At 39.1% G+C, this 27,238-nt stretch overlaps 1 protein-coding gene across 3 annotated transcripts in view; it reads left to right on the plus strand.

The window, feature by feature from the left end:
- Window positions 1-27,238, plus strand: part of GRM8 (glutamate metabotropic receptor 8) — a 355,863-nt gene that overhangs the window by 324,658 nt on the left and 3,967 nt on the right. For 2 of the 3 annotated variants that reach the window (XM_064446155.1, XM_064446165.1), the window contains exon 10: window positions 24,766-25,012. In XM_064446155.1, the coding sequence (XP_064302225.1) occupies window positions 24,766-25,012 (247 nt within the window). Of the gene's footprint in view, window positions 1-24,765; window positions 25,068-27,238 lie in introns of all 3 variants that reach the window. The other variant, XM_064446172.1, reaches the window with a different exon arrangement.

A 27,238-nucleotide genomic window follows, 5' to 3' on the forward strand; every position in this document is an offset into this window, starting at 1 on the left:
CACCTGCTTGACTTACGGCACATGGGGACGGCCTGTTCCTGCACCTTTGAGACTTCCTTCTTTAATAACATCCAGCCTTCCTGGACTCCTTTGCCCTTCAGGACTGCTTCCCAAGGGACTCTGTTAACCAGACTCCTTAACCACCCAAAGTCTGCCCTTCTGAAGTCCAGGGTAGCGGTTTTGCTGACCTTCTTCCTTACTTCTCCAAGAATCGAAAACTCTATCATGTCATGGTTGCTGTGCCCAAGACAGCCTCTGACCACCACATCACCCACCAGGCCTTCTGTGTTTGTAAACAGCAGGTCCAGTGGGTCATCTCCCCTGGTTGGCTCGCTTACCAGCTGTGTCAGGAATTTATCCCACACACACTCCAGGAACCTCTGAGACTGCTTTCTCTCTGCTGTGTTGTATTTCCAGCAGATATCTGGTAAGTTGAAGTTTCCCGTGAGAACAAGGGCTAGACACTGTGAGACTTCAGCCAACTGCTTGTAGAGTACTTTGTCTGTCTCCTCATCCTGTTTGGGTGGTCTATAACAGACTCCCACCAGTATATCTGCCTTATTGGCCTTCCCCCGATCCTTACCCATAAGCACTCAACCTTATCATTACTGTCATTGAGTCCTAGATGTGTGAGTCATCCCACCATGTTTCCGTGATGGCGACCACATCATAGTTTCCCTGTTGTGCAATGGCTTCCAGCTCTTTCTGTTTATATGATAAGCTATAAATTAGAGTCTTAAATTTTGGAAGAAGGCCTTAGATCTATTATGTAGATATGAAATGTCTGTATCAACTCTTTCAATAGCTTAGGAGCAAAGACTTCCAAGCATTTGATTGCTACATAAATTTTGTCAATAAAATATGAAAGAAAGGGCTTTTCATCCACTTACAAACTATGTATGATGGAGTGATACAGTGATATATTAGCAAAGAAATACCTACGGACCACATTTTAAAGTATGGATTCCCTTAGATCTCCTTTGTTCTAAGAAACTCTCTGTTTACACACTCATAAAATAGTATTAAGGAGTATATTGCTTGCTCAAGGTTACAGAGGTAAGATTTACGGGCTTCAGTATCTGCTAATGGTGCAGCTTGATTTTGCTTGGATCAGGATACAAGGGTAAAATGCATCACACTGTCTGACCAGCAGTGCACTTTTTTTCTAGAAGGCAGTGCACATCGCCTAATTTCAAGGGCATTGGTTGAGTTGTATTGACTTCACAACTAGCAGCAAAACTGCAGGTATTTCTTCATCTCATCCCTTTTGGTAGCAATACTATATATACCCTTGTAATAGCAACACTAATCAATTTAGCAACACTAAACAAAGGCAGGAAAGAAGGATGGTCATGACTTCACCTGTGCTTAATTGGAAGCTGGTCATCATGCAACCTGGTGAAAACAGTATACACATGAACATCCAACATCTAAAGAAACATTTAAAAAAAATTAAATGCTGTGTCTGAAATGTTTTTTCCTGAGGGGAGGTCATATGTTGGAAAGTGAGACTACAACATGATAGTCTATCATGAAAGAAGATGTCCTTCAGGTCTGTATGGTTCATGAGTTGCAAACATCCACATACAGAACGCTTGCTAAAAAAACCCCTAATTTGTTGAAATGTAATAGGGTAATGCTCATGTGGAGAATTGAATCTCTTAAACAGAATGGTCTGTCACTGTCTGGGTCATTGCAATGGCATTTTCAACTGGATGAGACTCCCTGAACTGTTTTTTTGCTGAGTTCATGTCTCCAGCAAATGCATGAACTTTTCCCATTATTATCTTACACTATGTACAAAGCATTGCTAACTATCTTTATTTACAGAAGACTGTCCTGCATTGCGCTTTCTGCTTCTGTAAGACCAACAAACAAATGGTGCCTATCAATTGCCCTATGGCAGCAAGACTGGCTAGAAAAATCTCTTGTGTTGTCCAAAATCCCTACCTAGAGAACTTCTGTAACAATTAGCAGAATGCATTGTTATTCAGTCAGTCACTTTGTCAAAAGTGAGCCTATTGTCACAAATTAATCCATTGTTTTATCAGCACTGAGAATAGCAAGGCTGATTTTGGACTACCTTGGGACTGATGACTAAGTATACAAAAACACGGCCATGTTTACTGAGCTACATCATGATTATATGTAAAGTATTAACCTGAATTTCACTGTCATGTAACAATTTTAACTTGAATTCCATTGATCTTGCAACACATACTAAATCTTTTCTAATTCTGGGGCTTGGCCACTCTGTCAAATGCATGTGAATAAACCACTGAAAGCAAAAATGAAGCAAAGCACTGCAGCTAACACTTACATAACATGTGTAGTGTTGAAAATCCTCAAATTCATTTTCCTGCCCTGCTGGGCCAAGATGAAGAAGCACATATGGTGAGGAAAGCCACTTGCTGTTGGGAGACCTCTGCATTCCCTCTGCACAGGGAGGAACAATTTAGACTCATCCCTCACTCTCTTCTGCTAATCTGGCACAAATCAAATGCAAGAGACAGACCGTGAATGTGGATAAGTGAGAAGATGCAATTTCCTGTCTCATGTGGCTAAACGTTTCTTGTTAAGTGTCAGGTTTAGAGCTGAGTAAACAGTGGAATAATATATTTATGATTCTGTTTATGCAATTTGACTTGTGAGTCAGTGAGCACTTCTCCCTGTTTTCCTAAATTTCTCTTACACACTTCTACAAGAAATGTAGCTTGGCTTGAAGCATATACATGGAGACTAAGTGGGCTTTCAGCCCCTTTCTGGAATACCTACTTTTTGTAGATTTTGCATTTTCATGGAAGTGGAGGAAGGCTATCAGTAATACAGTTAAGAAAAGATTAAGGCAAAGTATCTGTATTTGTCAAGCAAAATATATGCAACACTACATCAAATGAGCAAGCAACAGAAAAATTACTTGTGAAGAGAAAGATTGTGTACCACCACTTTCCTTAACAGTATGGTACAAGAGCTCATCATTATAGGCCTCAAACATGCCTTGGACATATCCAAGGACCGAAAGCCAGGGGCTGGCAGTCGTGAGGTTGAGCAGCACTGGTAAAGGCAGGTTGAGAGAGAATGGTGTCAGAAATAGCAACTGATTGGTAAGAAAATGGCAAGACAAAGGGGTCTGCAAAATTTGTTAACATTGTATCTGATTTAGATTTCACTCTCCCTTTTGCCTTTGGAAATGAGGAAGACAGCTAATATAAACTTTAGAGATCATATTTACAGCTAAAAATAAACGTCATGCAATAAGTGAAAAAAATTTGAAGGGGGGCGGTTGGGAGGAGGGGGGGAAGAGAGAGAGGCTGTGGGGAAGGACAGGAGATTATTTTTAATGTCCTAACTGTTCCTGTACTTACTGTCTCCTATTATATCCCTCATTCTAAAGTAATCTTAACCTTCACCTGAATAGTCTCAGGGCATTAATAATTATTTAATTCAGTGCTCCCATTGGCAAAAATTAGGTCATCCAATCAAGGAAGGCAGTGAGAGAAGGATACAATGTCAGTGATGTAGGCAACCTGTCAGATATAACAAAAACCTAAAAGTGATTTCAGAGACAAAGGCAAAAGTTGTTACAAGGTACGACACAGGGAAACGAAGTAACCTGAGCTAACAGTTTATTCTAAAAGGCTCAGCAGGGAGACAGCGGTTAGGATAACTTTTGGCTATTAGAAGATTTGTGTAGCTGGTAAATAAGAGGGCTTGCCTTTTCATATTTGTTTTATCATACGCTATATATTATTTTGCCTCTTAGTGAATCTCAATAGATGGAACATGATGGGTTTATTAGCTGTGTTACACAAATAATATATTTTAGTTAGAGTTGTCATGGGTCATGTGTTACTTGTATCTAAAATATTTCTTTGTAGTATCATAACCTGTCACAAACACAATTTACACAACCCACTACTGCATAAAAACGATGGCATACTAAATTTGACTGGGCTGTTCCTACTTCAGGTCAGATTATTTACACAGTTATAAAGCTGAATAATGAATAAAATAACAACATACATCTTATTGGACTATGTTTATTCTTTGTTTGCTATTCATGCTGATTTGCAAAGCATGAAGCAACGTCCCCTTCCTTTCAGAAAATGAATATTGTAGATGTCTGCAATAAGGCCAGATTTACTAACCACTGACTAAATAACAGCAACAACTTAGTTTTCCAGGTTTATAGGAATGATAGAAGGAAATACAATAAAATCTGTCAGGCTAACATAGGGATTGGGGAGATTCCACCAGACAGTATAAAGTATGGACAGTGTATACAGTTGTATATCAAAGATATGTAGAGTTTGCCTATGGCCAACCCTACTCCCAATTCCACCACAAATTAAAAAAAATAATAGTTTGGCATCCAGTTTCAGCCAACTTTTATGCAGAAGTGGAGGCCCTACGTGGACAGTTAGAGAAGAGAGGAACATGCTGAAGGAACAAGCTGTAGTGTGGACTACACCTTATAAAATATTAGAAGATATATTCGCTCCATTGAAGAATAAATCTGTGAATATTCCAATATAGGAAAACCATCAGATAGAGACTGTTACTTCGTGGAGTCTCTAGTCAAACAGCTAGAAGAAACATTCTTAATGAACTGGTTTTTTCTAATCAAACAGAAGTCTATGGTCCTCAAGGATACCTTTTTAACCTTCAGGTACATTTTAGTAAGTTAACTACCTTATAGATGGAAGTCATTGTCATCTGCCATTTTGATCATTAATAGTAACGTTCTTAGGCCATGTCTAGAAGGACTTGCCAACAAAGCTAGGCGAGTGGAAACTAAAAAACCCCCACACTCACATACTGAAGCTGACTAACATAGTTACACTGGCAAAACACCAATGTGTGGTTATGCCAACAGAGGAAAGCTAATGTTAGTTTTGCACCTGTCATTCAGTGAGGTGATGTAACTGTGCTGGCAAAGAGCATCCCTTCTTGGCATACATCAAGGGGCTTTGACAGCATGGACCGGGCAGATTGACTAGTGGCAGAGGCTTTTTAGTTTAGACAAGCATTAAATTTTACATTGAAAACCTGGGTGATCTAGCAAGATAGAGCATTTAATTTGGAATAGCCCAGGAAAGCAGTTAAGGGAACCGATGAGGTTGGCTCTTTTTGTAGGCTGCAGACTGTATTCTAGCTCGCTGAATCATGGTCACTGAAAGGGAAGCAAATAGATCATCTCATTAGCTTAAAGGAACAAGGAGTGTTAGTCCCTTTCTTTAAATGCATTGGAACCATAACTAACAAATCTAGTGATGGTTCTTAATTTTTTTTAATGACAGAAAATCATTATTTAGTAACTAGTAATTATGTGGTCATGTTCCTTTTGGCATGCAACCACTCTCTGTCATTTTGTTATACAATTGCAGGTATTAATTACAGTTTAAAAGTAGAAAAAACCAGAATTGTCTTTTTTTATTTATTTTTAAGAACGGGAAGGAAAACTACATTTTAGTTCTTTCATTTAATTGAGTTGGTTTTCCTCCAGAGATGGAATGTCCTATTTAATCATTACAGCAGATGTGCAACAACAGTCTGAATATATGGGAATGTAAACCAAAGGGATTTTCTGTTTAAAACATTGGCATCATCTTAAAAATATGCAATCTGTTGAATTCTGTGTTGTCTTTGAGTACTGGAAACACAGGACTGAAGGAAAAGCTTTACTTTATATTAATAATTAACGTTTATAGAATGCCTTGAGGAATAGAATCCCTTAATTTGTATAAAGTAGTCAAGTAAAATATACCATATAAAATACAAAATATTAATTGAGCTGACCTAAATCCCATGTACTTTATTCAGGTTTCACCATATTTTATCATTTCACTTTGAATACTAATTTGTTATTGATATCATTATTATTTAGCTTATTTAAATACCCATAATGTCCAAATTGGAGTACATTAAAACAAATTTAAAAAATTTAAAATATGTTCCCTGTCTCAGTCTTCTTTTTTTAGTTCAAGAAGACAGAACAAGGAAGGTCAAAATGTCAGGAGTATACCAGGGACAAAGAAAGAAAAAATATTAATAAAGTAATTAGTTCAGTAACACTTTTCATTTTTTATTAGAGGTAATTCAACAATACTTCTTAATTATTACTACTACTATTATAGGACTTGTGATGCAACACCTAATTATCACTATTACTATTATATAGTTTGTGGTGACACCTTTTATTCACCCATTTTCCTGTAAGTAACTGGGTAGTACTCAATTTTCAGAACAACTTTATAAGCTGAAAAACATTTAGATATATACGCAGGCAGGTCTGCTCACTTTGGTCCCTGTGAAAATCATGGAGCAAGCCCTCTTGGAACACATTTGTGGGCACATAAAGGAGAAAAGGGTTACAGGGAACAGTCAACGTGCCTGACCAACCCGATTGCCTTCTGTAACGGGACATCTGGGTTGGTGGATGAGGGGACAGCTGGGGACGTAATTTACCTTGGTTTTAATGATGCTTTTGGCACAGTCTCCCGCAATATTTTTGTACCCAGGTAAGGTTGTTATAGTCTGGGTGGGTGTACAACCAAATAGCTAAGAGTCAGTTTAGATGATGGGCCTGAGAGGGTCGTGGTTATAAGTCATGCTCTACCTGGATGATAGTAACAAGGGGTCTGTTCTGGGACTTGGCCTGATTAACATCTTTACCAATGATCAGTAGGAGGCAATGACATCCAGTCTCATAAAGTTGGTAGATGGTACCAAACTGAGGAGGGTAATAGTTGATATGCTGAAGGAAAGGGCTGTCATCCAGAGGAACATAGACAGGGTGGAGGAATGGGCCAATGGGAACTTCATAATATACAACAAGGACAAATGCAAAGTTTGGCACTGGAAAGGTAAAGCCCTTGTAATGATAGAGGCTGGAGACTGACTGGCTTGGGAGCAGCCCCATGGAAAAAGCCATGGAAGCCTCGCAGACAGCAAACTGAGCATGAGTTAAGAATGCCATGGTCACAAACAGGGTCAACAGCCTCCTAGGCTGTATTAACAGAAGCTGGTAGATAGACTGAGGGAAGGGATTATCCTTCTCTACCTAGCTCTCATTAGGGTACATCTGGAATACTGGCCTCCCAGTACAAGACACATCAATAAACTGGAGCAAGTTCAGCACAAGGTGGTGGTTGGTGGCTGAAGTACCTGCCTAGTGAGGAGAGACTGATAGAGATGGGCTTGTTTAGCCTGGAGCAAAGATAACTTTGGACAGACTGAACAGCAGCTGCCAGTGACTACACAGAGGTAACTGAGAGAATGGAGCCAGGGTCTTCAGAGTGGGGTGTAGTAAGAGAACAAGAAACCGTGGGCATAAACTGAAATAAAAGTAATTCAGACTGGATAAAAGAAAAATAATTTTTCCCTCTGAAGACAGTCAAGTTCAACAGGTTGCCCAGAGAGGCTGTGCAGTCTCTCTTCATCCTTGGGGGTTTCCAAGACCTGACTAGATAAAGACCTGAGATACTTGGTCTGACTGCACAGCTGACCTTCCTTTGATGAGAATATTAGACTACAGTCCTGAGGTCCCTTCTAACTTGAACTAACTATACTTATAAATGAAGCAAAATCTTTTTGGAAAGAATGAATCCAAATTCTTCAGTTGAGCTGATTTGGGTTTTTTTTTTTTTGCATGTTTGTGTGGATTTTCAGTTTGAGAAAAATTTAATTTGTAATCTGGAACAAAGCCTCTTTTTTGTACCGAGAATACTCACATGAGGGACAAGCCATTTCCCTCTAAGCAGTAATGTGGAGACACCATTGTGTAACACAGTAGGTCAAAGAATACTGCAGCTCTTTAAAAGTTAAGAGAAGATTTTAGATAATCTTTTCATTGCTCAGGCCAAGATATTCTCAAGATCAGCGTTCAAATTTGGGCAGTAGGAAGCTGACATCTCTTGCTCATATTTTGCTTGAACCTAGGTCTATTCTGTCCTTGTAGACAGCACCTTTTCAGGCTGACAACAAATTTCTCATTCTCTTGTGGCAGATGATGACCGTGACTATAAAGGAAGTATCACAGATCTCTAAAGGGAAGTGCACTGGTTTGTCTCCTCTGTATAGTGTTACCGTAGAAAGAGCAGATGGATACCTGAACATCCCAGTGTGCCAGACTCACCTTGTATGATTAACTGCATTTGGGAGAGTAAAATAAATGTTTGGGTCACTCATAGTACTTCTGGGTATTATCAACCTAAGCATTACCAGAGTCAGCCCTGAATCAGTCACAAGCCTAACTTGGTGCTGGTTCTGCAGTGCAATTTAGACACATCTACTGCTGCATACCTTCTACACATAAGTTCCTACCTTCTGGTATTGCCCCCAGAAAATTTAACATGTTGTTAGGTTTTATTTCAGGATTAAAATTCTTGACAGTTAAGAATGACAGAGGGAAAGCAGAGGTTGGATGTTGACCTCAGATTGATTCTAATGCTGAATCTAGTAAAGATGCAGTATTACTTATGGATGACATTATAGTAAGTGAGGGTGCAAATACAGAAAAAATTGTCAATAATGATATATAAGAATTGTGGAAGGACTACACTGTGTTATTATCCAAGAGAAAGTAGCTGAATTCTCACCAGACAACATTGCAGTTGAATTTAACAAAAGAAAAAATATAATGTGGCAGAATAGTTCAAAGAAGAGAGATTCACCTTGAACAGAGAAAAAGCAAAAAAGAAGGTGAAAGGGAGAAGGAGGTTGGAAGGGGAGATGTATATGTCATCACTGTTCTAACTTGTTGCTCTTGAGATCCCTTCCTGAGGTATCACGGAGATGGTCCTCTATCTTCATACTGCACATTTCTGTGGCAGTCACCAAAATCTTACCTTGCCATGAGCATCCTCCAGGTAGATGAAGAAGAAGTTTAAAGCTTATCCAAGTTCTCACATAAAAATAGTATTTGTATCAGGTCTATGACATAAATACATAGTTACCTTTTGAAAAAAATGAGTTTAGGTCATACAGAAACTTCAAAGGCAAATTAAGAGTTTGGAGAATAGTTAGCTAAACCACATTAAAACGACTCTGAGGTTTTCTTGCTGAATTCTGATGTAAGTAAACACCTTGGTAGTCAAATTGATGTCATTGTCCTGGAGGTTGAGAGGCATTGTGATTTGATGCCTATACAGTACCTGACTCCTGGCAAGTGCCAAGTCAGATATTTTCTGCCCATGGTTTTGAGATTGCAGTTCTATTTCATCCCTCACCCAGGTAAGTTTCCATACAAGGAAAATCCAGGCATGCATTTCAAATGGGAGCTGTAGGACTATGAATAGATATTGGTTCAGATGTTGAAGCATCAGGACTCCATGCCATGATATGACATGTGTCAAAACATGGATCATAGGGAGGAAAAAGGGCAAACTATAGGCATGACAAGGCTATGCCATTGAGGTAATTCAATGGGAGAAATGAAGACATGTTTGCCCTGATGTACCTTTTTTCCCCTTGGTAAATCTGCACTGTGACAGACATGTGAATGAATGGTGAGTTTTTACCAGTTCTGCTCTCTAGGAAGAACATAACAGTGCTTGTAGAAACCAGATAAGCTTTTGCATACCCTAAAAGAGGTGGTAGTTCTTCTCTTTCTCTTCTGAATTGGTGTAGTCAAATCACTTGAGATGATAGGTGCACAGACACTGAGAGAAAAGAGTTGAGATTTTGCATATATATATAAATCTGAGCTCGGAGAAAGACCGCCAAAATGAAATTCAAAGCATGCAAAACCACATAACTACAAACTAATGAAAACATCGTTGGTAGCCAGCACAAATGAATCTGACCAGGTTTGTACAGCAATCGTGCCATCATGGAGGGACATAGAATCATAGAATCATATAATTGTTAAGGTTGGAAAAGACTCTTAAGATCATCAAGTCCAACCGCTAACCTATCACTGCCAAGTCCACCACTAAACCATATGCTCAAGCACCACATCTACCCTTCTTTTAAATACTTCCAGGGATGGAGACTCCACCACCTCCCTGGGCAGCCTGTTCCAATGCCTGACAACGGTGAAGAGGTTTTTCCTAATAGCCAACCTAAACTTCCCCTGGCGCAGCTTAAGGCCATTTCCTCGTCCTATCACTTGTTACTAGGAAGAAGAGACCAACCCCTGCCTCACTGCAACCTCCTTTCAGGTAGTTGTAGAGAGTGATAAGGTCTCCCCTCAGCCTCCTCTCCTCCAGGCTAAACAACCCCAATTGCCTTAGCCACTCCTTATAAGACTTGCTCTCGAGACCCTTCACCAGCTTTGTTGCCCTTCTTTGGACACATTCCAGCACCTCGATGTCCTTCTTGTAGTGAGGGTCCCAAAACTGAACACAGTGGTCGAGGTGCGGCCTCACTAGTGCCAAGTACAGGGGTACCTCCCTGGTCCTGCTGGCCACACTATTCCTGATACAAGCCAGGATGCTGTTGGCCTTCTTGGTCACCTGAGCACACTGCTGGCTCATGTTCAGCCAGCTGTCAGCCAACACCCCCAGGTCCTTCTCCTCCAGGCAGCTCTCCAGCCACTCCTCCCCAAGCCTGTACCGTTGCATGGGGTTGTTGTGACCCAAGTGCAGGACCTGGCGGTTGGCATTGTTGAATCTCACACTGTTGGCCCTGGCCCAACAATCCAGCCTGTCCAGGTCCCTCTGTAAGGCCTTCCTGCCCTCCAGCAGATTGACACTTCCACTCAGCCTGGTGCCCCCTGCAAACTTACTGACGGTGCACTCAATCCCCTCATCCAGATCATCAATGAAGCTATTGAACAGGACTGGCCCCAACACTGAGCCCTGGGGAACACCACTTGTGACTGGCCACCAACTGGATTTGACTCCATTCACCACCACTCTCTGGGCTCGGCCATCCAGCCAGTTTTTAACCCAGCGCAGAGTGCACTTGTCCAAGCCGTGAGCAGCCAGCTTCTCCAGGAGAATGCTGTGGGAGGCAGCGTCAAAGGCCTTACTAAAGTCCAGGTAAACAACGTCCACAGCTTTCCCCTCATCCACTAAGTGGGTCACCTTATCATAGAAGGAGACCAGTTTAGTGAGGCAGCACCTTACTTTCATAAACCCATGCTGGCTGAGCCCCATCCCCTGGCACATGAAACGTGCCAAAGCAAAGTTCTGCTTGCTAAATTGCTGGTACTCTCATAGTTTCTACAGAGTCAGTGTCTTCTGCTACTTTACATATTTTTGACATTCCTCATGTAAAATTAGATAATAAAGTCTGTGAATCAGGGGCAGTTGCTTTGCGTTCTCTTTGTACATTTCCTAATATAGATAATGTGAATATATTGCCTAAGTTTTTTTATTTTGATGCTCTTCATTTTAAACTTTTACCAGAGATTATAATTTTCAACATGCACTAGATTCCTTTGCGTGTAGATGGTGGGTCACCAGCATTTTAGCAGTAGTGTGGGTTATACTTACTTACATGTGAAAAAATACATGGGAAAATATATGTTAGACTCCCTTCTGTATTCCTACTGCCTTCAACAGTTTATAAGCTAACTAATCTTAAGGTGTGTCTTCTCCCCCAGTTTCTGCTCTGTCCTTAAACTTTTCCAGGTTGTTGTCTCTACCACTGGAAATCCCTGTCTTCTGCTTCTTTTTTGGCTAATCTAGATTACGATTTTTGGCCGAGATTATAAAGCAGTATAGGTTCTTTTAAAAGTCTTATCTGAAAATACTTATTTTGAGAAGTCCTGTTTTGAAAGTCCTTTTGGAGTGGATTTTGAAAGGGCTGTGGATTAGATGCAGTACAGAATGTATCGTGTATAGCATGCAACATACCCTCTGCACTGTAGCTAGGAACCTTGTGCCTGGTTCTAAAATCCAGTTCAGGTTAGTAGGCATTTCAGTGTGCTGCAGAGTTAGGCAGGGAATTCACAATGGCCTTCTGCAATGAATGAAATCTGACAGAAGAAACTACTGGAGCAGTGTCACAATGAATTATGGAACAAAAAAACCCAGAGAGACACCAAGGCAAGTAACCACTCAAGTGAAATATTTAAAGATTAGTAGCAACAGGGAGGAAATACTTTCATAACGGACATATTGATAAGTCTAATTTTAGCCTCTTATGCAATTTAGTTAATCTCTTGTAGCAATTCAGTGTAAATTCATTGAAGTCAAGGGAGCAACCATCAGTGGATCCATCCTGCTGTCACTAAACTTATTCTGACATAAAGAGTGGACTCAGCAAACATTTATAGATAAGGCTAGTACCTGCGTACAGCTGAGTACAGATTTCAGTTCACAGATTGCAATTGAAATGTGTGCTAAGGGCAGAAGGGACATGTTTGATTGTTTGTTTTCCTTTTTGTCATTCCATTTTAGCTGCTTCCTTGCTCATTACGTTGTTCCCATTAGCATAATGTATTGGTTGTGTTTGCACAGCTTTTCCTGCCAAAGGCTACCCTGCAGTTGTACAGCCATTGGGGTAACCAGCTGTTACCTCCATCATTTTGTATGACAGAATAACTTAATTATGCCCTGCTTGAAGTTGCTAAATAAAATTATCTTCTGAACAAGTGTAGTTCACTTAATATTTGTCTCTATCAGGTACTTGAACTCTGACACTGAAGCTGTGAGTACTAAATAAATAAACACATTTTAAAACTAACCTAGAAGCAAGCTAATTATTACAGAGTTAGAGGTTGTTTTATAGTATTTATAGAGCACAGTTACCTCTTTAGCTCAGGTATAATGCATCTTTAGAACACTTGAGAAAACATAAACTAAAATGTCATTAATAGCATAATAAACCAGCAATTACAGTTAATATTTTCTATGTTTTGTGAATATAGGAAATAGATCTTCAGTCGATATTGGTCATTTAAAAAAGGCAAGATTGTAATACTCTATAAATTTCAAGTCTGGACAAGAAAAAAATATTGTTTTCTACTGAGAAATAGATTCCATTTATTAGAAAGTGTCATACAAAAATAGTGGTCTCCCTGTGATATAGAAACCATTTAGTTTTTATGTTAATCCTGGACTATGAATTAAATCTAAACCACACTTTTTTCTTTATCTTGGTAGCATCTTTCCTTAGTTCCCCATAAGGCAGATTTCTTTCTTTCCCTTTTTCATCACTAGGCAATTATGCATATGAAAGTGACAATTTTGGGGTTGCCAACTGGCTCCTTGAGTTTTGAGAGTTCCAAAATGTCAGATTCCATATTTTCAAATGAATTATAATTGAGGATGTGCCAACCTACATGAATTTCTTTTGAATAGTTGTCCACCTGCCACATTTGTTAACTGATTTAACCTTAAGGCAAATACAACCTGTGTTCAAAGTAGATACCTGAAAACTGAATTAATAATAAATATCTGCTATAAAATAAATTTTGCTAAAAATTATTAAAGTGCAAAAAAATTCTCAAAATTATGCTGCATCTTATCTAGACTAATTGATCTAAGTTTTGTGAATCAGAACACCTTTGACTAAAGGGGGTTTTAATTTTATAAGTATTTGAAAGGAGTATGAAAGTGATTTGAAGGCTGGACTACATCTCTTGTAGAAAATATCTGGAAATCTTATAAAAAGGAATATTTTTTATTAAGTAAAATTGAAAATAATTTTGAAATTCACTGTTGTACAGAGTACCCAGCTGTAGCTTAATAAATATGATTTCTTGATATTAGGAAAAGTCTACAAGCTTTGCATTGACCTGTCAATGTAGGCTTTTGGGATATATTTTGGCTTGTGACCCAAGCCTCTGTTAGTTGTGATAACAGTTGTCCAGCAGTCAGGAGATTATTGTCTAACTTGTTTCGGCTTAGCTCTCTCAATACTCTATATGGTAAAGAGCTAACAAACCTGTGAAGCCACTCAGTAACAAAGTAACTGGGGCTTAATTTCAATTAATAAGCAGTTAATGGGTGGAGGTAAACTGATTGTAGAAGGGAACTAATTTTTAAAAAGGTGAAACAGCACACAGTGTTAGAAAATGTGTAAAAGCAACCTCAGCTGGACCCAAGACTAAGGAGGAGGGAACACCAGCCATCAACATCATGCACCTTCTCCTGGTGAAGGACATGGAATGTGGACAACTCAATATAAACTCCTCTCCCCTCTATTCTTCTTGCAGAGGGCTGAATCTGTTGCCTTTAGGCATCAGAGGAACATGGATAGGGTGTGTATCACTGGAGAAAACAGGCTGATACCCAGAAGTTCAGGTATAACAGATTTACCTACATTATTAATGAGATTTTCCTCTAATAATTAAAGAATTTGAACAGTAAAAGCCAGTATAATTTTAACTGGATTAATAATAATATTTGCTATAGTTTTGATTAGGCTGTCAAAATTTTAATTAGACTAACAATAAATTATTTGCTTGGTATTTTGCCTGTAAGTAGATCTTAAGTGTAACATGATATACCATAAAAGTCCTACTTCTAAATTATATGTTGGAGATTCAACTAATGTGTAACATAAGATCTACTTTTAAATAATCTCCCTCCTCAGGATTTCCATGCAGCACAGATTATTTAATATTGACTTCTTTTTTTGCTTGTATTTGGATAAGGCCTCAAGCTGCATCAGGGGAAGTTTAGACTGCATGTTAGGAAAAATTGCTTCACTGAAGAGTCACCATCCCTGGAGGTGTTCAAAAAATGTGTAGACGTGGCACTTCAGGACATGGTTTAGGAGACATGGTAGCATAATGATCCTGTGATATTTCTTAGTTTAGTTGTCTAAACTGTGAGTACGTACTTTCTACTTGAGCTTCTGGAGTTCAGTACTCCTGAATATAAGGATTGACATATACATTACAACAGACATAGTAGAGATTGGTCTTTGGTCAGTGATTGGCTACTGTGGTACTATCTATAGTAAGGCTGATGAGATGAATGGATCACATGGTCCTTTAAAAACATTATACTGCAATAAATTGTGTGCTGTTGTATACATAAAAGGTATGATAGTGTGATATCTAACCTAATTTATGAGAAGAAAAAAGAATCAAATTACCTACTGATATTTTAAATTACTTTGAAGGTCTACAAGGCAGTGACTAGCATTTTCATGAGATCTGTCCTGAGGTTGGACCATAGTAAAGAAGCAGACATTAGCTTACTGCTGGTCTTAATAAAACATTATAATGAGTGTTGCAGGTGAAGAAAAGCTGAACATTTTTTTCTTTTCAAAAATGTTGCTCATTCCCAGTCAGCAGAGTATTTGATAATGCAACACTTGTTTCAGTCTAATCTTCTCAATCTTTTGCACACAAACCAGCATAATTTCTGAAGTCCATGTTCTATGATGTTATCTGTAAAACCACAGACTAACTCTGCAGAGGTTACACATCAAAAGAAAACTTTTTAAAATGTAACAGTTACAGAAGAGCTAAGACATCTGAAACTTCATACTGAAACAAACAAAGAGAAGAGGAAGGAACTAACCCAAGGTATTAAACAGGCAAAAAATCCAATTTTCTAGAATTTTATGGTTAGAGGTGACATTTGCCAATAGAAATAGCAACCGCCATTAATGTCTACCATGTTGAGAAAGTACCATGTTGCTATAAATCATAGAATTACAGAATCATAGAATGGTTTGGGTTGGAAAGGATCCTTAAAGGTCATCTACTCCAACCCTCCTGTCATGGGCAGGGACATCGTTCACTAGATCAGGTTGCTCAAACTCCCATCCAACCTGACCTTGAACATTTCTAGTGATGTTACATCTAGAGGTTCTCTGGGCAACCTCTTCCTGTGCCTCACCACCTTCATAGTAAAAAAAAATTCTTACTTATGTCCAATATAAATCCAATCTTTCAGTTTAAAACTGTCGTCCCTTGTACTGTCACAACAGGCCTTGGCAAAAAGTCTCTGTCTTTCTTATAAGCCCCCTTTATATGTTGAAAGGCTGTAATAAGGTCTCTCTGGAGCATTCTCTTCTCCAGACTGAACAGTCCCAACTTTCTCAGCCTCTCTCCATAGGAGAGATGTTCCAGACCTCTACCATTTTCATGGCCCTCCTCCAGACCCACTCCAACTGGTCCATGTCTTTCTTGTACTGAGGACTCCAGAGCTGGACTCAGTACTCCAGATGAGATCTCACCGGAGCAGAGTAGAGGGGGAGAATCACCTCCCTTGACCTGCTGGACATGCTTCTTGTTATTCAGCCCAGGATATGATTGGCTTTCTGGGCTGCAGGTACACATTGCTGGCTCATATGCAATTTTTCATCCACTGGTATTCCCAAGTCTTTCTCTGCAGAGCTGCTCTCAAACAGTTCATCCCCTGGTCTGCATGGATGTCTCATTTGTTGTTCTCTTAGTCTCTGTCTAAAATAGTAACTATACACTGTCAAGAATATTCACAGGCAATGAAGCCAGTTGTCACAGTCTCACTAGATTTACAGTATTAAAATCTCTTAATCTTGCGTCAAGAACAGTGTGGGTATATCAACATTACATAATAGGAATTATCCAAAGTGTGGGTAAACTCCTCAGAAGGGTTTGGGAGAGTGTGAGTTGGTCCAGGCCCACTCATACTGAAAGTGCTCTAACAGCTGAACAGCCTAAAAGTCCTACAGCCCAGGCCTATGCTATAGCATTGTTTCATTGCCCACTATATAGATACAGTGGTGGAATACTACATTTATATTAGTTGATCCCCAGCCCTACAGATCAACTATTCTTTTTATTTGATACATTGCCATGGTATGCCAATACCTTCTGTGCAACAAAGGAATACTGTCTTGTTAGGAAATGATGTCAAGAAATAAACAGAGTTGGACAGCCATTACTGGTCCAAAGAGAAGTTGTTCCCAAATGACAGGGCAGATTAGCATAGATTTGTGAAGTGAATGTCTTCAGATCCCCATTATCTGAGTTTCAATTGTCTTTGGGCTACAGCTGTCCTACTCTACCTCGGCGGTAAAATCAGGTATTGAGGAGTCACTGGAAAATGCTTGGATGAACTAAAGTTAGTTTTAGGCATGTAGTGAAAGAACACTTTGGAGGGAAAATTGTATAATGAAAACTTTGCAATGTGCAGTTGTGGAACATACCATTTCAAATGAGCAGTGACAACTCTGAATTCTCTGTATCTGCTTACCTTAAAACAATAAATACAATGCTAAAAAAAAGACCTAGTGAAGCTATACCTTTCTTTGCATAAAATAATTTATGGGTAGAAAGGGAATGCTCATAAATATTGAGGAAAGGTCAAAATTAGGCTTAAGTGGAAAATCTGAACAGTGAAATCATTACCATAATTCAGTTTCTGAAATGCAGGTATATACATGTTCTACCAAAGCTACAAACTTTTATAGCATCCAAGCTTTAACGAGAAGTCATACTTTTTAAAGCTAGCACACATTTAATTTGAAATTAGTTATTAGATCTTTCACTTCTCTTAAAGTTTCTGAAAGCAACTGAAATGTACAGAAAAAAATAAAGAGGATTTGTTTTCTGTTTTCTCTGCAATGTACAGAATTACAGCCTATGTTTACTGCTTGAGATAATAACCTGATGAATGTTATACTTTCATGTTTGTGAAGAGGCTTTAACTTTTTCTCTCTAAGCTTCATTTTAATTGGTAGTTTGGTAAGGAATGTTTTTAAATCATTAACAAATATGTATATTAAGTAGTCTTCCATGTTTTCTAACTGAACAAATGTTTGAAGAAGACTCATTCCTTGAAGTTTATCTTATACCTGGAAAGTAATCTTGTTACATGAGCAACACAAGGACTGACTTGCACCTCTAAAGTTTTTCTTCAAGAAAAGATGAATTTTCTTCCTACAAATCCAGACAGAAAAGTATGTTGTGCACTGAAAGCAATAAAAACGTATAGGTGTAAGCTTATGGGGATGGAGGCACTGCAGAGGAGCATGAATCTTTTTGTTATTGGCACCTTGCCAGCTTTGTTACCTCCCTGTTTATACCCTCCTTGTTTCAAATATATTTGCCTGCAGCCATCCTTTTCTACACTGATTTTTGGTGTGGAATTATTTGCACGGCATTTCTCTCTGATTTGTGAACACAACTGTTAAACTAAGTGTTGTCATCTAGCCAACTCTCTAGCAGGCAGCAACAAGTGCAAAAACAATTGTAGTGATATGGCATGTGCATGACTTTAAAACAAGAAAGGGACTGTCTTTTTTCTAAGCCTGCTAGATTCTGCAGCAGACGGACGATGGCTATGACTGCTTTCAGTGTTTTACTGAGACTAAAAAGACTTGTGCTCTCTCCACCACAAATGGAGAGGGACCATTTTGCTGCCTTTCCCAGTCTGTAGGATGCCTGTAGATAGATGGCATGTATCTTTATTTTATGATGTATCATTTATCTTCTGGCTATAAATGATCTCGTAAAGGCTTCCAACAGCTGGAAGCGAAAGCAAGAGTGGTGGGAGGGAATGAGAGCAAAAAGCCCTTGTGGGAAATGAAGCTTGCTGCAGTTCTGGCCTTAAAAAATGAAACCTGCTGAAGGAGCTCAGAAGATTCACATAAGAGACATAAAGTATTTGGTAACAAGGATAAGGGAAGAATTAAATCATAATTCAATCTTCTGCTCTGTTACTGGCAGTGTGGGACACATTCAAGAGTGTCTATCTGGGTATATCTTTCTCAGCAGGATGGTTCAGCCTCCAGCATTTGGTACTGGGGCTGTTTCTTTAGCCTGAGGAGAAAGGGACTCCTAAAGGGCAAATTGTATAGAATTAACCAATAAGAGACATTAGACTAGCTGCATCTTTTCAACATCTACTTCTCCTTGGAATGCAAGTAGCTGAGTTGGATCTACACTAGGCACCCGGACAACTTGCGATGTACTATGCCATCCCTCTGTGGTTTAGCCCTTCACTAACTGCTGGACTTGTTCATGTTCTGTGTTACAACTCCTACCAGTTATAGAACTTGCACCAAAGTGGAAAACTTAGATTCAATTCACTCAAGAAATCACAATAGCCATATCTCCTGCCTAACCAGGATATACTATTAAAACCAGATTAGGGAACAGGCTGGGTGGGAGGTATCCTCTATTTGACCTACTAAAACTGAGTAGAAAAGAAAAATAAATAACACGAGAAAACCAGCAATTCTGAAGACAGCAGGAATATATTCTTATGTGTGAAAGTAGAGGAGGACTCAAACCAAGGATGCAGTCTGGACAAACGTTGTGACATTACCACGATCTTTTTTCTCTAATAGAAGTGGTTGCTTTGTGTTGAACTCAAGGTATGCTGTGTGCATGACATTGCCTCTGCAAGCACCAAACTGATGGGACACTACTGGGCAGCTGAGGGATATTTTATTTCCAGTGAAGTCTAGCTGAGAGGTAGCCATTCAGCTACCTGCACTGGGACAATTTGTGCACATGCCTGCTTTGATGCATGGAAATTTTTCAGGTTACCAAGAAGGCAATTCAGTTTCAAGTACTTACAAATGGAAGAAGCTTATCAGGGTATCTGTGTTTTCCTAAAATATCCTCTGGGTGCCCCAATATTTTCTGTGTCACAGTAGAAAGAAGATACATAGTCCTAGAATCAATGGCAGAAGATAGAAAATCCCTAAATATCCACACAGCCATTATCTATTTTATCTGCTGAGGCAGTCAGAAGCTGTATTACCAATCTTGTAGTACCCTTCTGATGAGGAAAGGGTCCAGGTCATTAGTGAGATTGACAGACCATGTGTCTGAGTGGGTACACAGGGTCTAGATCATTTATATGAGACAGTCTGTTGTAAGGAATCCTTTCTCAGTTATGGAATTGGAAAAAAGTACGTAAGAAGTCTGGTCTCAGTTGTAGTGTGGGGTTGGCAGGGTGGGCAGGGAGGATAGAGACAGGAAGGTATTTAGGCCTCAGGTTTTTGCACTAGTATTTTTTTCTTGTGCTACCATCATTTTAGTTTTCTGCCTTATATCTTCTGACTGTCAAGAACAAGGAGAATAGATATAGCAGTCTTTGTTACATCTGTGAAAGGCTTTATTGGACAAGAAGTTTGTAGTTCAGAGGGGATTTTATCATGACGACTGCTGAAATTCATTTCTGTGTAACCATGAATTGCTGTGAGAAAGGGATCTTTATTCTTCTGTAACTTAGAGTAAGCTATCACTGTGAGAAACGTGAAAAATTATTCAGGCCTCATATCTTATTAAACTGAACTACTTTTGTTGCTCCTTGATTTTTAGAGCAGCTAATTCTGTAAAAGTTGCAGATAGTTATATTCCCAGAATAATAAAAGTACCCAGAATGCACAGCCACAAAACATCATTGTCCTCTTGTCAGGGATAAAACAAGATAAGAGTGAAACAAAAGTCAAACCAAGTATATGGCATCCTGGTAGCTAGACTTGTCCTTCATCAGCCTGCAAGAAGAGGGATTCCACACATGGGAAAGATTAGATGTAGGGGATGCTCCTGTCCTATAAACAGGCTTTCAGCCTGCAAATGACCATTGAAAAATAAGTAGAGACTGGTGTGATAGAACAAAGGGTAATGGTTTTAAACTAAAAGAGGGTAGATTCAGATTAGCTATAAGGAACAAATTTTTCACAATGAGAGTGATAAAACACTGGTACAGGTTGCCCAGAGAGGTAATAGAATCACAGAATCATAGAATCATATAATTGTTAAGGTTGGAACAGACCCTTAAGATCATCGAGTCCAACCGCTAACCTATCACTGCCAAGTCCACCACTAAACCATTTGCTCAAGCACCACATCTACCCTTCTTTTAAATACTTCCAGGGATGGAGACTCCACCACCTCCCTGGGCAGCCTGTTCCAATGCCTGACAACCCTTTCAGTGAAGAAGCTTTTCCTAATAGCCAACCTAAACTTCCCCTGGCGCAGCTTAAGGCCATTTCCTCTCGTCCTATCACTTGTTACTAGGAAGAAGAGACCGACCCCTGCCTCACTACAACCTCCTTTCACGTAGTTGTAGAGAGCGATAAGGTCTCCCCTCAGCCTCCTCTCCTCCAGGCTGAACAACCCCAGCTCACTCAGCTACTCCTCATATGACTTGCTCTCGAGACCCTTCACCAGCTTTGTTGCCCTTCTCTGGACACGTTCCAGCACCTCGATGTCCTTCTCGTAGTGAGGGTCCCAAACCTGAACACAGTGCTCGAGGTGCGGCCTCACTAGTGCCGAGTACAGGGGCACAATCACCTCCCTGGTCCTGCTGGCCACACTATTCCTGATACAAGCCAGGATGCTGTTGGCCTTCTTGGTCACCTGAGCACACTGCTGGCTCATGTTCAGCCAGCTGTCAGCCAACACCCCCAGGTCCTTCTCCTCCAGGCAGCTCTCCAGCCACTCCTCCCCAAGCCTGTACCGTTGCATGGGGTTGTTGTGACCCAAGTGCAGGACCTGGCGGTTGGCCTTGTTGAATCTCACACCGCTGGCTTCGGCCCATCAATCCAGCCTGTCCAGGTCCCTCTGTAGGGCCTTCCTGCCCTCCAGCAGATCAACACTTCCACCCAGCTTGGTGCCCTCTGCAGACTTACTGAGGGTGCACTCAATCCCCTCATCCAGATCATCAATGAAGCTATTGAACAGGACTGGCCCCAACACTGAGCCCTGGGGAACACCAGTCATGACTGGCCAATAGTAGATACCTCATACCTGGAAATATCCAAGGTCAGCTTGGATGGGGCTCTGAGCAACCTGTCCTAGTTGATGATGTCCCTCCTCACTGCAGGGGAGTTGGACTAGATGACTTCTAAAGGTCCCTTCCAACCTAAACCGTTGTATGATTCTATGATTGTAATAGGAAAAGGAAAAGACTGCCACTGAGAAGTCTGCAGCTGAGTATATAATTGCATTAGCGTATGGAGTCAGACTGATGTACACGCCACACCAAACAAAATGTGTTCATGTTCATATATGCTCAAAGCCTTCCTCTCAAGGTCCAGCAAGTTTCTTGAAGCCCTTCTTTATCCTTAGCTTCATTAAAGAGTAAGTAGTAAGGGTGATCCATGCAAAACAGGATCCCTGAGGCCAAAGTTTTCTAAAGACTATATTCACTATTTGAAAAACTGTTCTGTCAGAAAATTCCCAACTCATTCTAGTTTTAATGTTTCAATAATTATAGTGCTTGTTCAAAACCACAGCAATCATTAGAAATAAATCCCACTGCATATGAACTGTAATCTCAGTGTGAAACTATCTGTGTTTTGGGTTTTTTTTAAATAAGCTGTTGTGCTGGTCATTTCAATTAAATCCACAGAAAATATATTAGTTGTAATGATATAGCTCATGAATAATACCTGCACTGAGTGCACTGAAATCCATGGGCTTTTATTATTTCAGTGAATGCATGATTAGATTTAGTTGATTCACTTATTAATTTACATTCAAGCTTACTTGAATGTAAACCTTCAGGCAGACATGTTTTCTCTTTAGCATTTGTAAGAGCTTGGCACTGTGGGACTTCTTATCACAGAAAAGGTCATTGAGATCTACCAAAATGCATGTGTTTGTTGCTAATATAACTAGTACTAGTACATGAATGTATGTATTTTCACCTACAACATCCAGAGGTTCTTTATCCTTTTTTATCACCTAACTCATACTGAACCATGAGAGAAAAATGAACCTTGGGTACTTGATATGGACTTTCAAAATATATATTTAAATGCTAGGCATTGTTACAGATTCCACGAGTGAGGCTCAGCTATCCACTTAACTGCCATGAATTGGATTTTAAAAAATGGTAAGGCTTCAGAAAAGGATCTTTTATGTTTAATGGATTTTTCATATGTGCTAGAGTTTGTTAAAGTATCACTTGCATTGATTTCAGTTTTGTAAATCCCATTAGGAAATATACACATCTTTATGAATCAAAATACTTTTGGTTTTGGACACAACTTAATGCAATGCATAACCCTAAAAGCCACAGCTGTACCAGTTTAATTTGAGATCACCCAATTTGGTTCAGAGAGAAATGGATATGTCATTGCTGCTGTTTGCATGTGGACGTGCATCTGCACAGAGGTCCTTCCACATAAGTCTGAAAATGTGAGGCTTTCATTAGAAGTGTTCATGCAAAATGTAGGCCAAGCTCTGCATTCAGGCACACCGCTGCATTTTGGAGAATGAAAGGAATGGAATTATTTCAGTGGTGTGAGAAAAGACTGTATTTTTTATATTTCCTGGTGTATTGTCTTGATGTATTACTGAAATGAAAGAAGGTGTTGCTCCTATAACTTTCCTCAGCACAACAGGAGTACAATCCTGAATGTCTTTGCAGTTTGGTGCTGCCCCTGAAAGCAGGTTCAGCTTCTTACAAATTTTAGACTAGATTGGGCTATCCCTCATTTTATGGTAATATTTGTCAGTCTTCTATACAACTATACAGATACTTTGCGAGGTGGTTGTGAGCGACATTCTGTGCTTCCAAAATACATTTGTCACATTTCTCAGCTAACGTTGCTTTAAGTGAGAACACAGTTTATTTGTGATCTCTAAGGAGAAAGTATCTAGTGGAAAAACTTTGTAAGCTGAAAGACATTAAAAAATGTTCAGCTATAATAGTGACTGCACACCAGTTTATTATATCTCTACTTTTCTGCCAAAGACCAAGTTACCCAAGGGCACTTAATAAAAACAGATGATCTGAAGCTGACATTGCAGACAGACTTACTACCTTATCTCCTTGTTAATGTATTGACTAGTGCTTAAAATCATGCCTGACAACAATATCAGTGAATCCTCTGTCAAGGCAATAAACAGGTTTTACTTCAGTATCTTTTTCAGTATAACAACATGATTACTGAGAGGTTTCCTAGTCAATTTAGCAAACCACACAGAACTGTAAAAAAAAATAGTTGTTTTATAAAATGTCTAATATAATATAATTTCCTCAGAAAAACAAGATGTTGACCAGAACTACAATTAGTAATTCTAATATACTATCTGAATACTTCTCCAAATAGAAACTTTTCTCTGCTGTTCTTATGGAGTGATCATTGTCGTTTCCTTTCATGGGACCATGGAAGACCAGAGTTGCTTTCTTTTTATAAAGGGTAACAAACAATAGACAAACTCACTCGGAAATTTCAGATTTTTCCTTTTTATCTATAGGGGACTGAGGTCTTCTTTGTGATCTGATTTCCTGGTTCCCCGATTTTCTGATTTCTTAGTTAGGACTGTAACGTGTTAATATTTTTATTGTGTGCAAACAGAGCATTGTGACTAGAATTCAACAGTAAGGTGGAAACGTTAAAAACAACACGCCCCCAACAAACTCAAGAATATTCAAACTTCACCTCAGAGAAAATAATTTTTTTTCAAGCTTGAAACTCAAAGAGTACATCAAAGATTTAATTAGATTCTGCATTATGCCTGCTGCTGGTTGAACCATGCTGCACACACTACTGAATCACCGTATGGAATATTGTTGTAGAGGCTTCTGTGTGTTAAAGTAGATAGTACAAGGCTAACCCTATTGTCACTCCTTTTTTCCTGTACAGACGGATTTGTTTATTTTCTGCAAATGCTGTTGCTGCAGCATCTTGATTACTTTTATGAGAATTAAGTTTAATAAATATTATGTTGTTTCCACCACCTACCCTTAAGGTTAAAAACAACAGCACAAACCAGCCATACTTGACTATACTTGAAGGCAACCATAGTCAGGGGTGCTTCTGATGTATGTATAGAAAAGGAAGAGTCTTATTGGTTCCCTTTCCACCTAGTGTTTTTAAGTTATTTACTTTATTTTCCTTCTTATATTAAATCAATGTAACAATGATTTTTATGTTGTTGTTTCTTTCCTTCCCCAGATGTACATCCAGACAACAACACTTACTGTCTCCATGAGTTTAAGTGCTTCTGTGTCTCTAGGCATGCTCTACATGCCCAAGGTTTATATTATCATTTTTCATCCAGAGCAGAACGTTCAAAAACGGAAGCGGAGCTTCAAGGCTGTAGTGACAGCTGCCACAATGCAAAGCAAACTGACCCAAAAAGGAAATGACAGACCAAATGGCGAGGTCAAAACTGAACTGTGTGAAAGTCTTGAAACCAACAGTAAGTCATCTGTAGACTTTCCCATGGTCAAGAGTGGCAGCACTTCCTAATAGACGTACGTTCACAAGAATGCACTCTCTTTTAATAATAAACTTCATTCTTTTTGTTGCTTGTTCTGCATGAATCCAGAGTTGTGTCAGAATTCATGTACTGCTGAATGTAGGAATGCCTAGAGTTGTTGAGTTGTTTCAAACAAATTATTTTTCACAGGATGTTAGTTAAAAACAAAAAAGGCAAAAGCATATTTTGGAAAGCCACCTATTTTAAAAATTATCTGGTTTAGCTAGTGTTAATTTCATGTGTCATGCATTGCTGTGCCAGTTGTGATATGTCCTGACAGTTCATGAGGTGTATTTATGGTTATCACTGTATATTCAAAATTCCAAGGCTGCTGAAAAAAAAAAAAAAAAAGCAAGCAGTTAACATTGTTTTCATTTTGCAGTTAGATATGGAAGTAAAAATAGTGCTTTCTACCTTTCCACCCTAACTTAATATTTGTTGACTTGTTCATTTATCACAACTGATGAGTACTGACTGTTCCCAGAATAATGCTTCCCATCCAGGTTTTTGTTGTGGTCTTACTCATCTTAGTACAAAATTGTGATAATTCATATACAGCTTAATCATTACATGTTCTGATATGTCATGGGTTAGTAATGGGAAAAAAATTCCTTCCCATGTCAGAAAAGTTCTTCAACCTTGACACATTTCTGAATTGCTTTGGTATAGAAGACAACAGAGGTTATAGCTTCCATTCCACCACATGACATACAGTCTTATAAACTGACTTCACAATAATAATAATCAAATATGAGTAGAGCCAGTAACTTAACCCCCAGAGCTTAGTAGTAAAGAACAAGTTTCTACTGACGGGTTGAAGGACTCATGGGATGGAGAGCAGCTGTTACAGTTAAAGACAAATTTTTCAGTAATTTTACTACAAATGAGGGGTTTTTTTCTGAATTTTTATTACTTTTTTATGATGTTGACAGGAGATTGAAAAGGACTATTTTGCATGAGCACAATCAGACAAGTCAGTACCAAGTTTGCAGAAAAATATTGTGCTTATTTCAGAAAAATGCAAACCCCCCCACTGAATTCAATCAGAGTTTGACAGATTGAAGACTATGTAAAAATAGTCCAGAAGTTTACCATACTATAGTTGCTAACACATAGAGGATACTGAGTGCAAACCAGTTCACTTGAAAAATTCATGATCCTTCAAAATGTGTAAATCTGGTAGACTGAGCTATGGGTTTATATAGCTTCAGATTATGACATATAACAAAGGACAAAAGGAAAAAGGCAGTTAAATTCTTTGCAGATCAAATAATAACATGGAAATATGAACAACTCAATAATTTATCAAATCTTCAGAAATCACCAAAAGAAAACGCAGAAGGGAAAGAGAGCTAGATTTTGTTGAGTTTGCAAAATGATAAACTTCTGAGGAAACGTCAAAGGAGGGATTCCACAATATGGTGAGAAAGAGTGTTAATAAGGAAGTCTTGGGTATCTGATGTTTATTTACTGTACCTAATGAAGGAATGCTGTGTCTGGTATTCCTTAAACTATGATTATGAATAATTCATGGAAACAGCTGCTATTGGAAGCAAGTGTGCTTCTCCAGTAGCGTGATGTTTGCAGGGTAATGCTTACTTACTGTGCTCTAAACATGATTTCAACCTTAGCACATCTATATAGTTCTGAGATCACTGGGAGTATATCCTGACTAGGCTTTGATCCAGGCATCATAATGTTTCATAGGCAAAAATTCAGAGTCAAGTTACTTACCCTCCAGAGAACTGTTTTTATATAATTGGGCTCTTGGCTTCAAGATGGATTTCCCTCTTCCCCAAAATTGTTCTGTGCCATTTGGGTTTTATCAGCTTCCTCGTTTCTGCCAAAACAGTTATTGTCAAAACTTTTGGAGGTTCCTCTGAATTACCAGTGCACAGTGCTACAAAAGTCCTTTTCTCTAGGTTGATAGTAAAAACCGCTCAACATTGCAAAATTTCTTCTTGCACTGACTCCATGTGAAGTAGATCTTTTTTTTTTTCAGTGATAATATATGAAGCTGATTGCAAAAAATCAGGCTATTCCTGGTACACTGGAAGTGGGTAGTAAGGGTTTCCCACCATTTCCCAAGCACAAATACTGGAGTAATAACAATGCTCATAACTAGGTGATAAATAAGATGAGACAGTCAGGTAATTCCTTTTGCTT

The sequence above is a fragment of the Phalacrocorax carbo genome, chromosome 1, assembly GCF_963921805.1.
Source record: "Phalacrocorax carbo chromosome 1, bPhaCar2.1, whole genome shotgun sequence".
NCBI classification, from domain to species: Eukaryota; Metazoa; Chordata; class Aves; order Suliformes; family Phalacrocoracidae; genus Phalacrocorax; species Phalacrocorax carbo.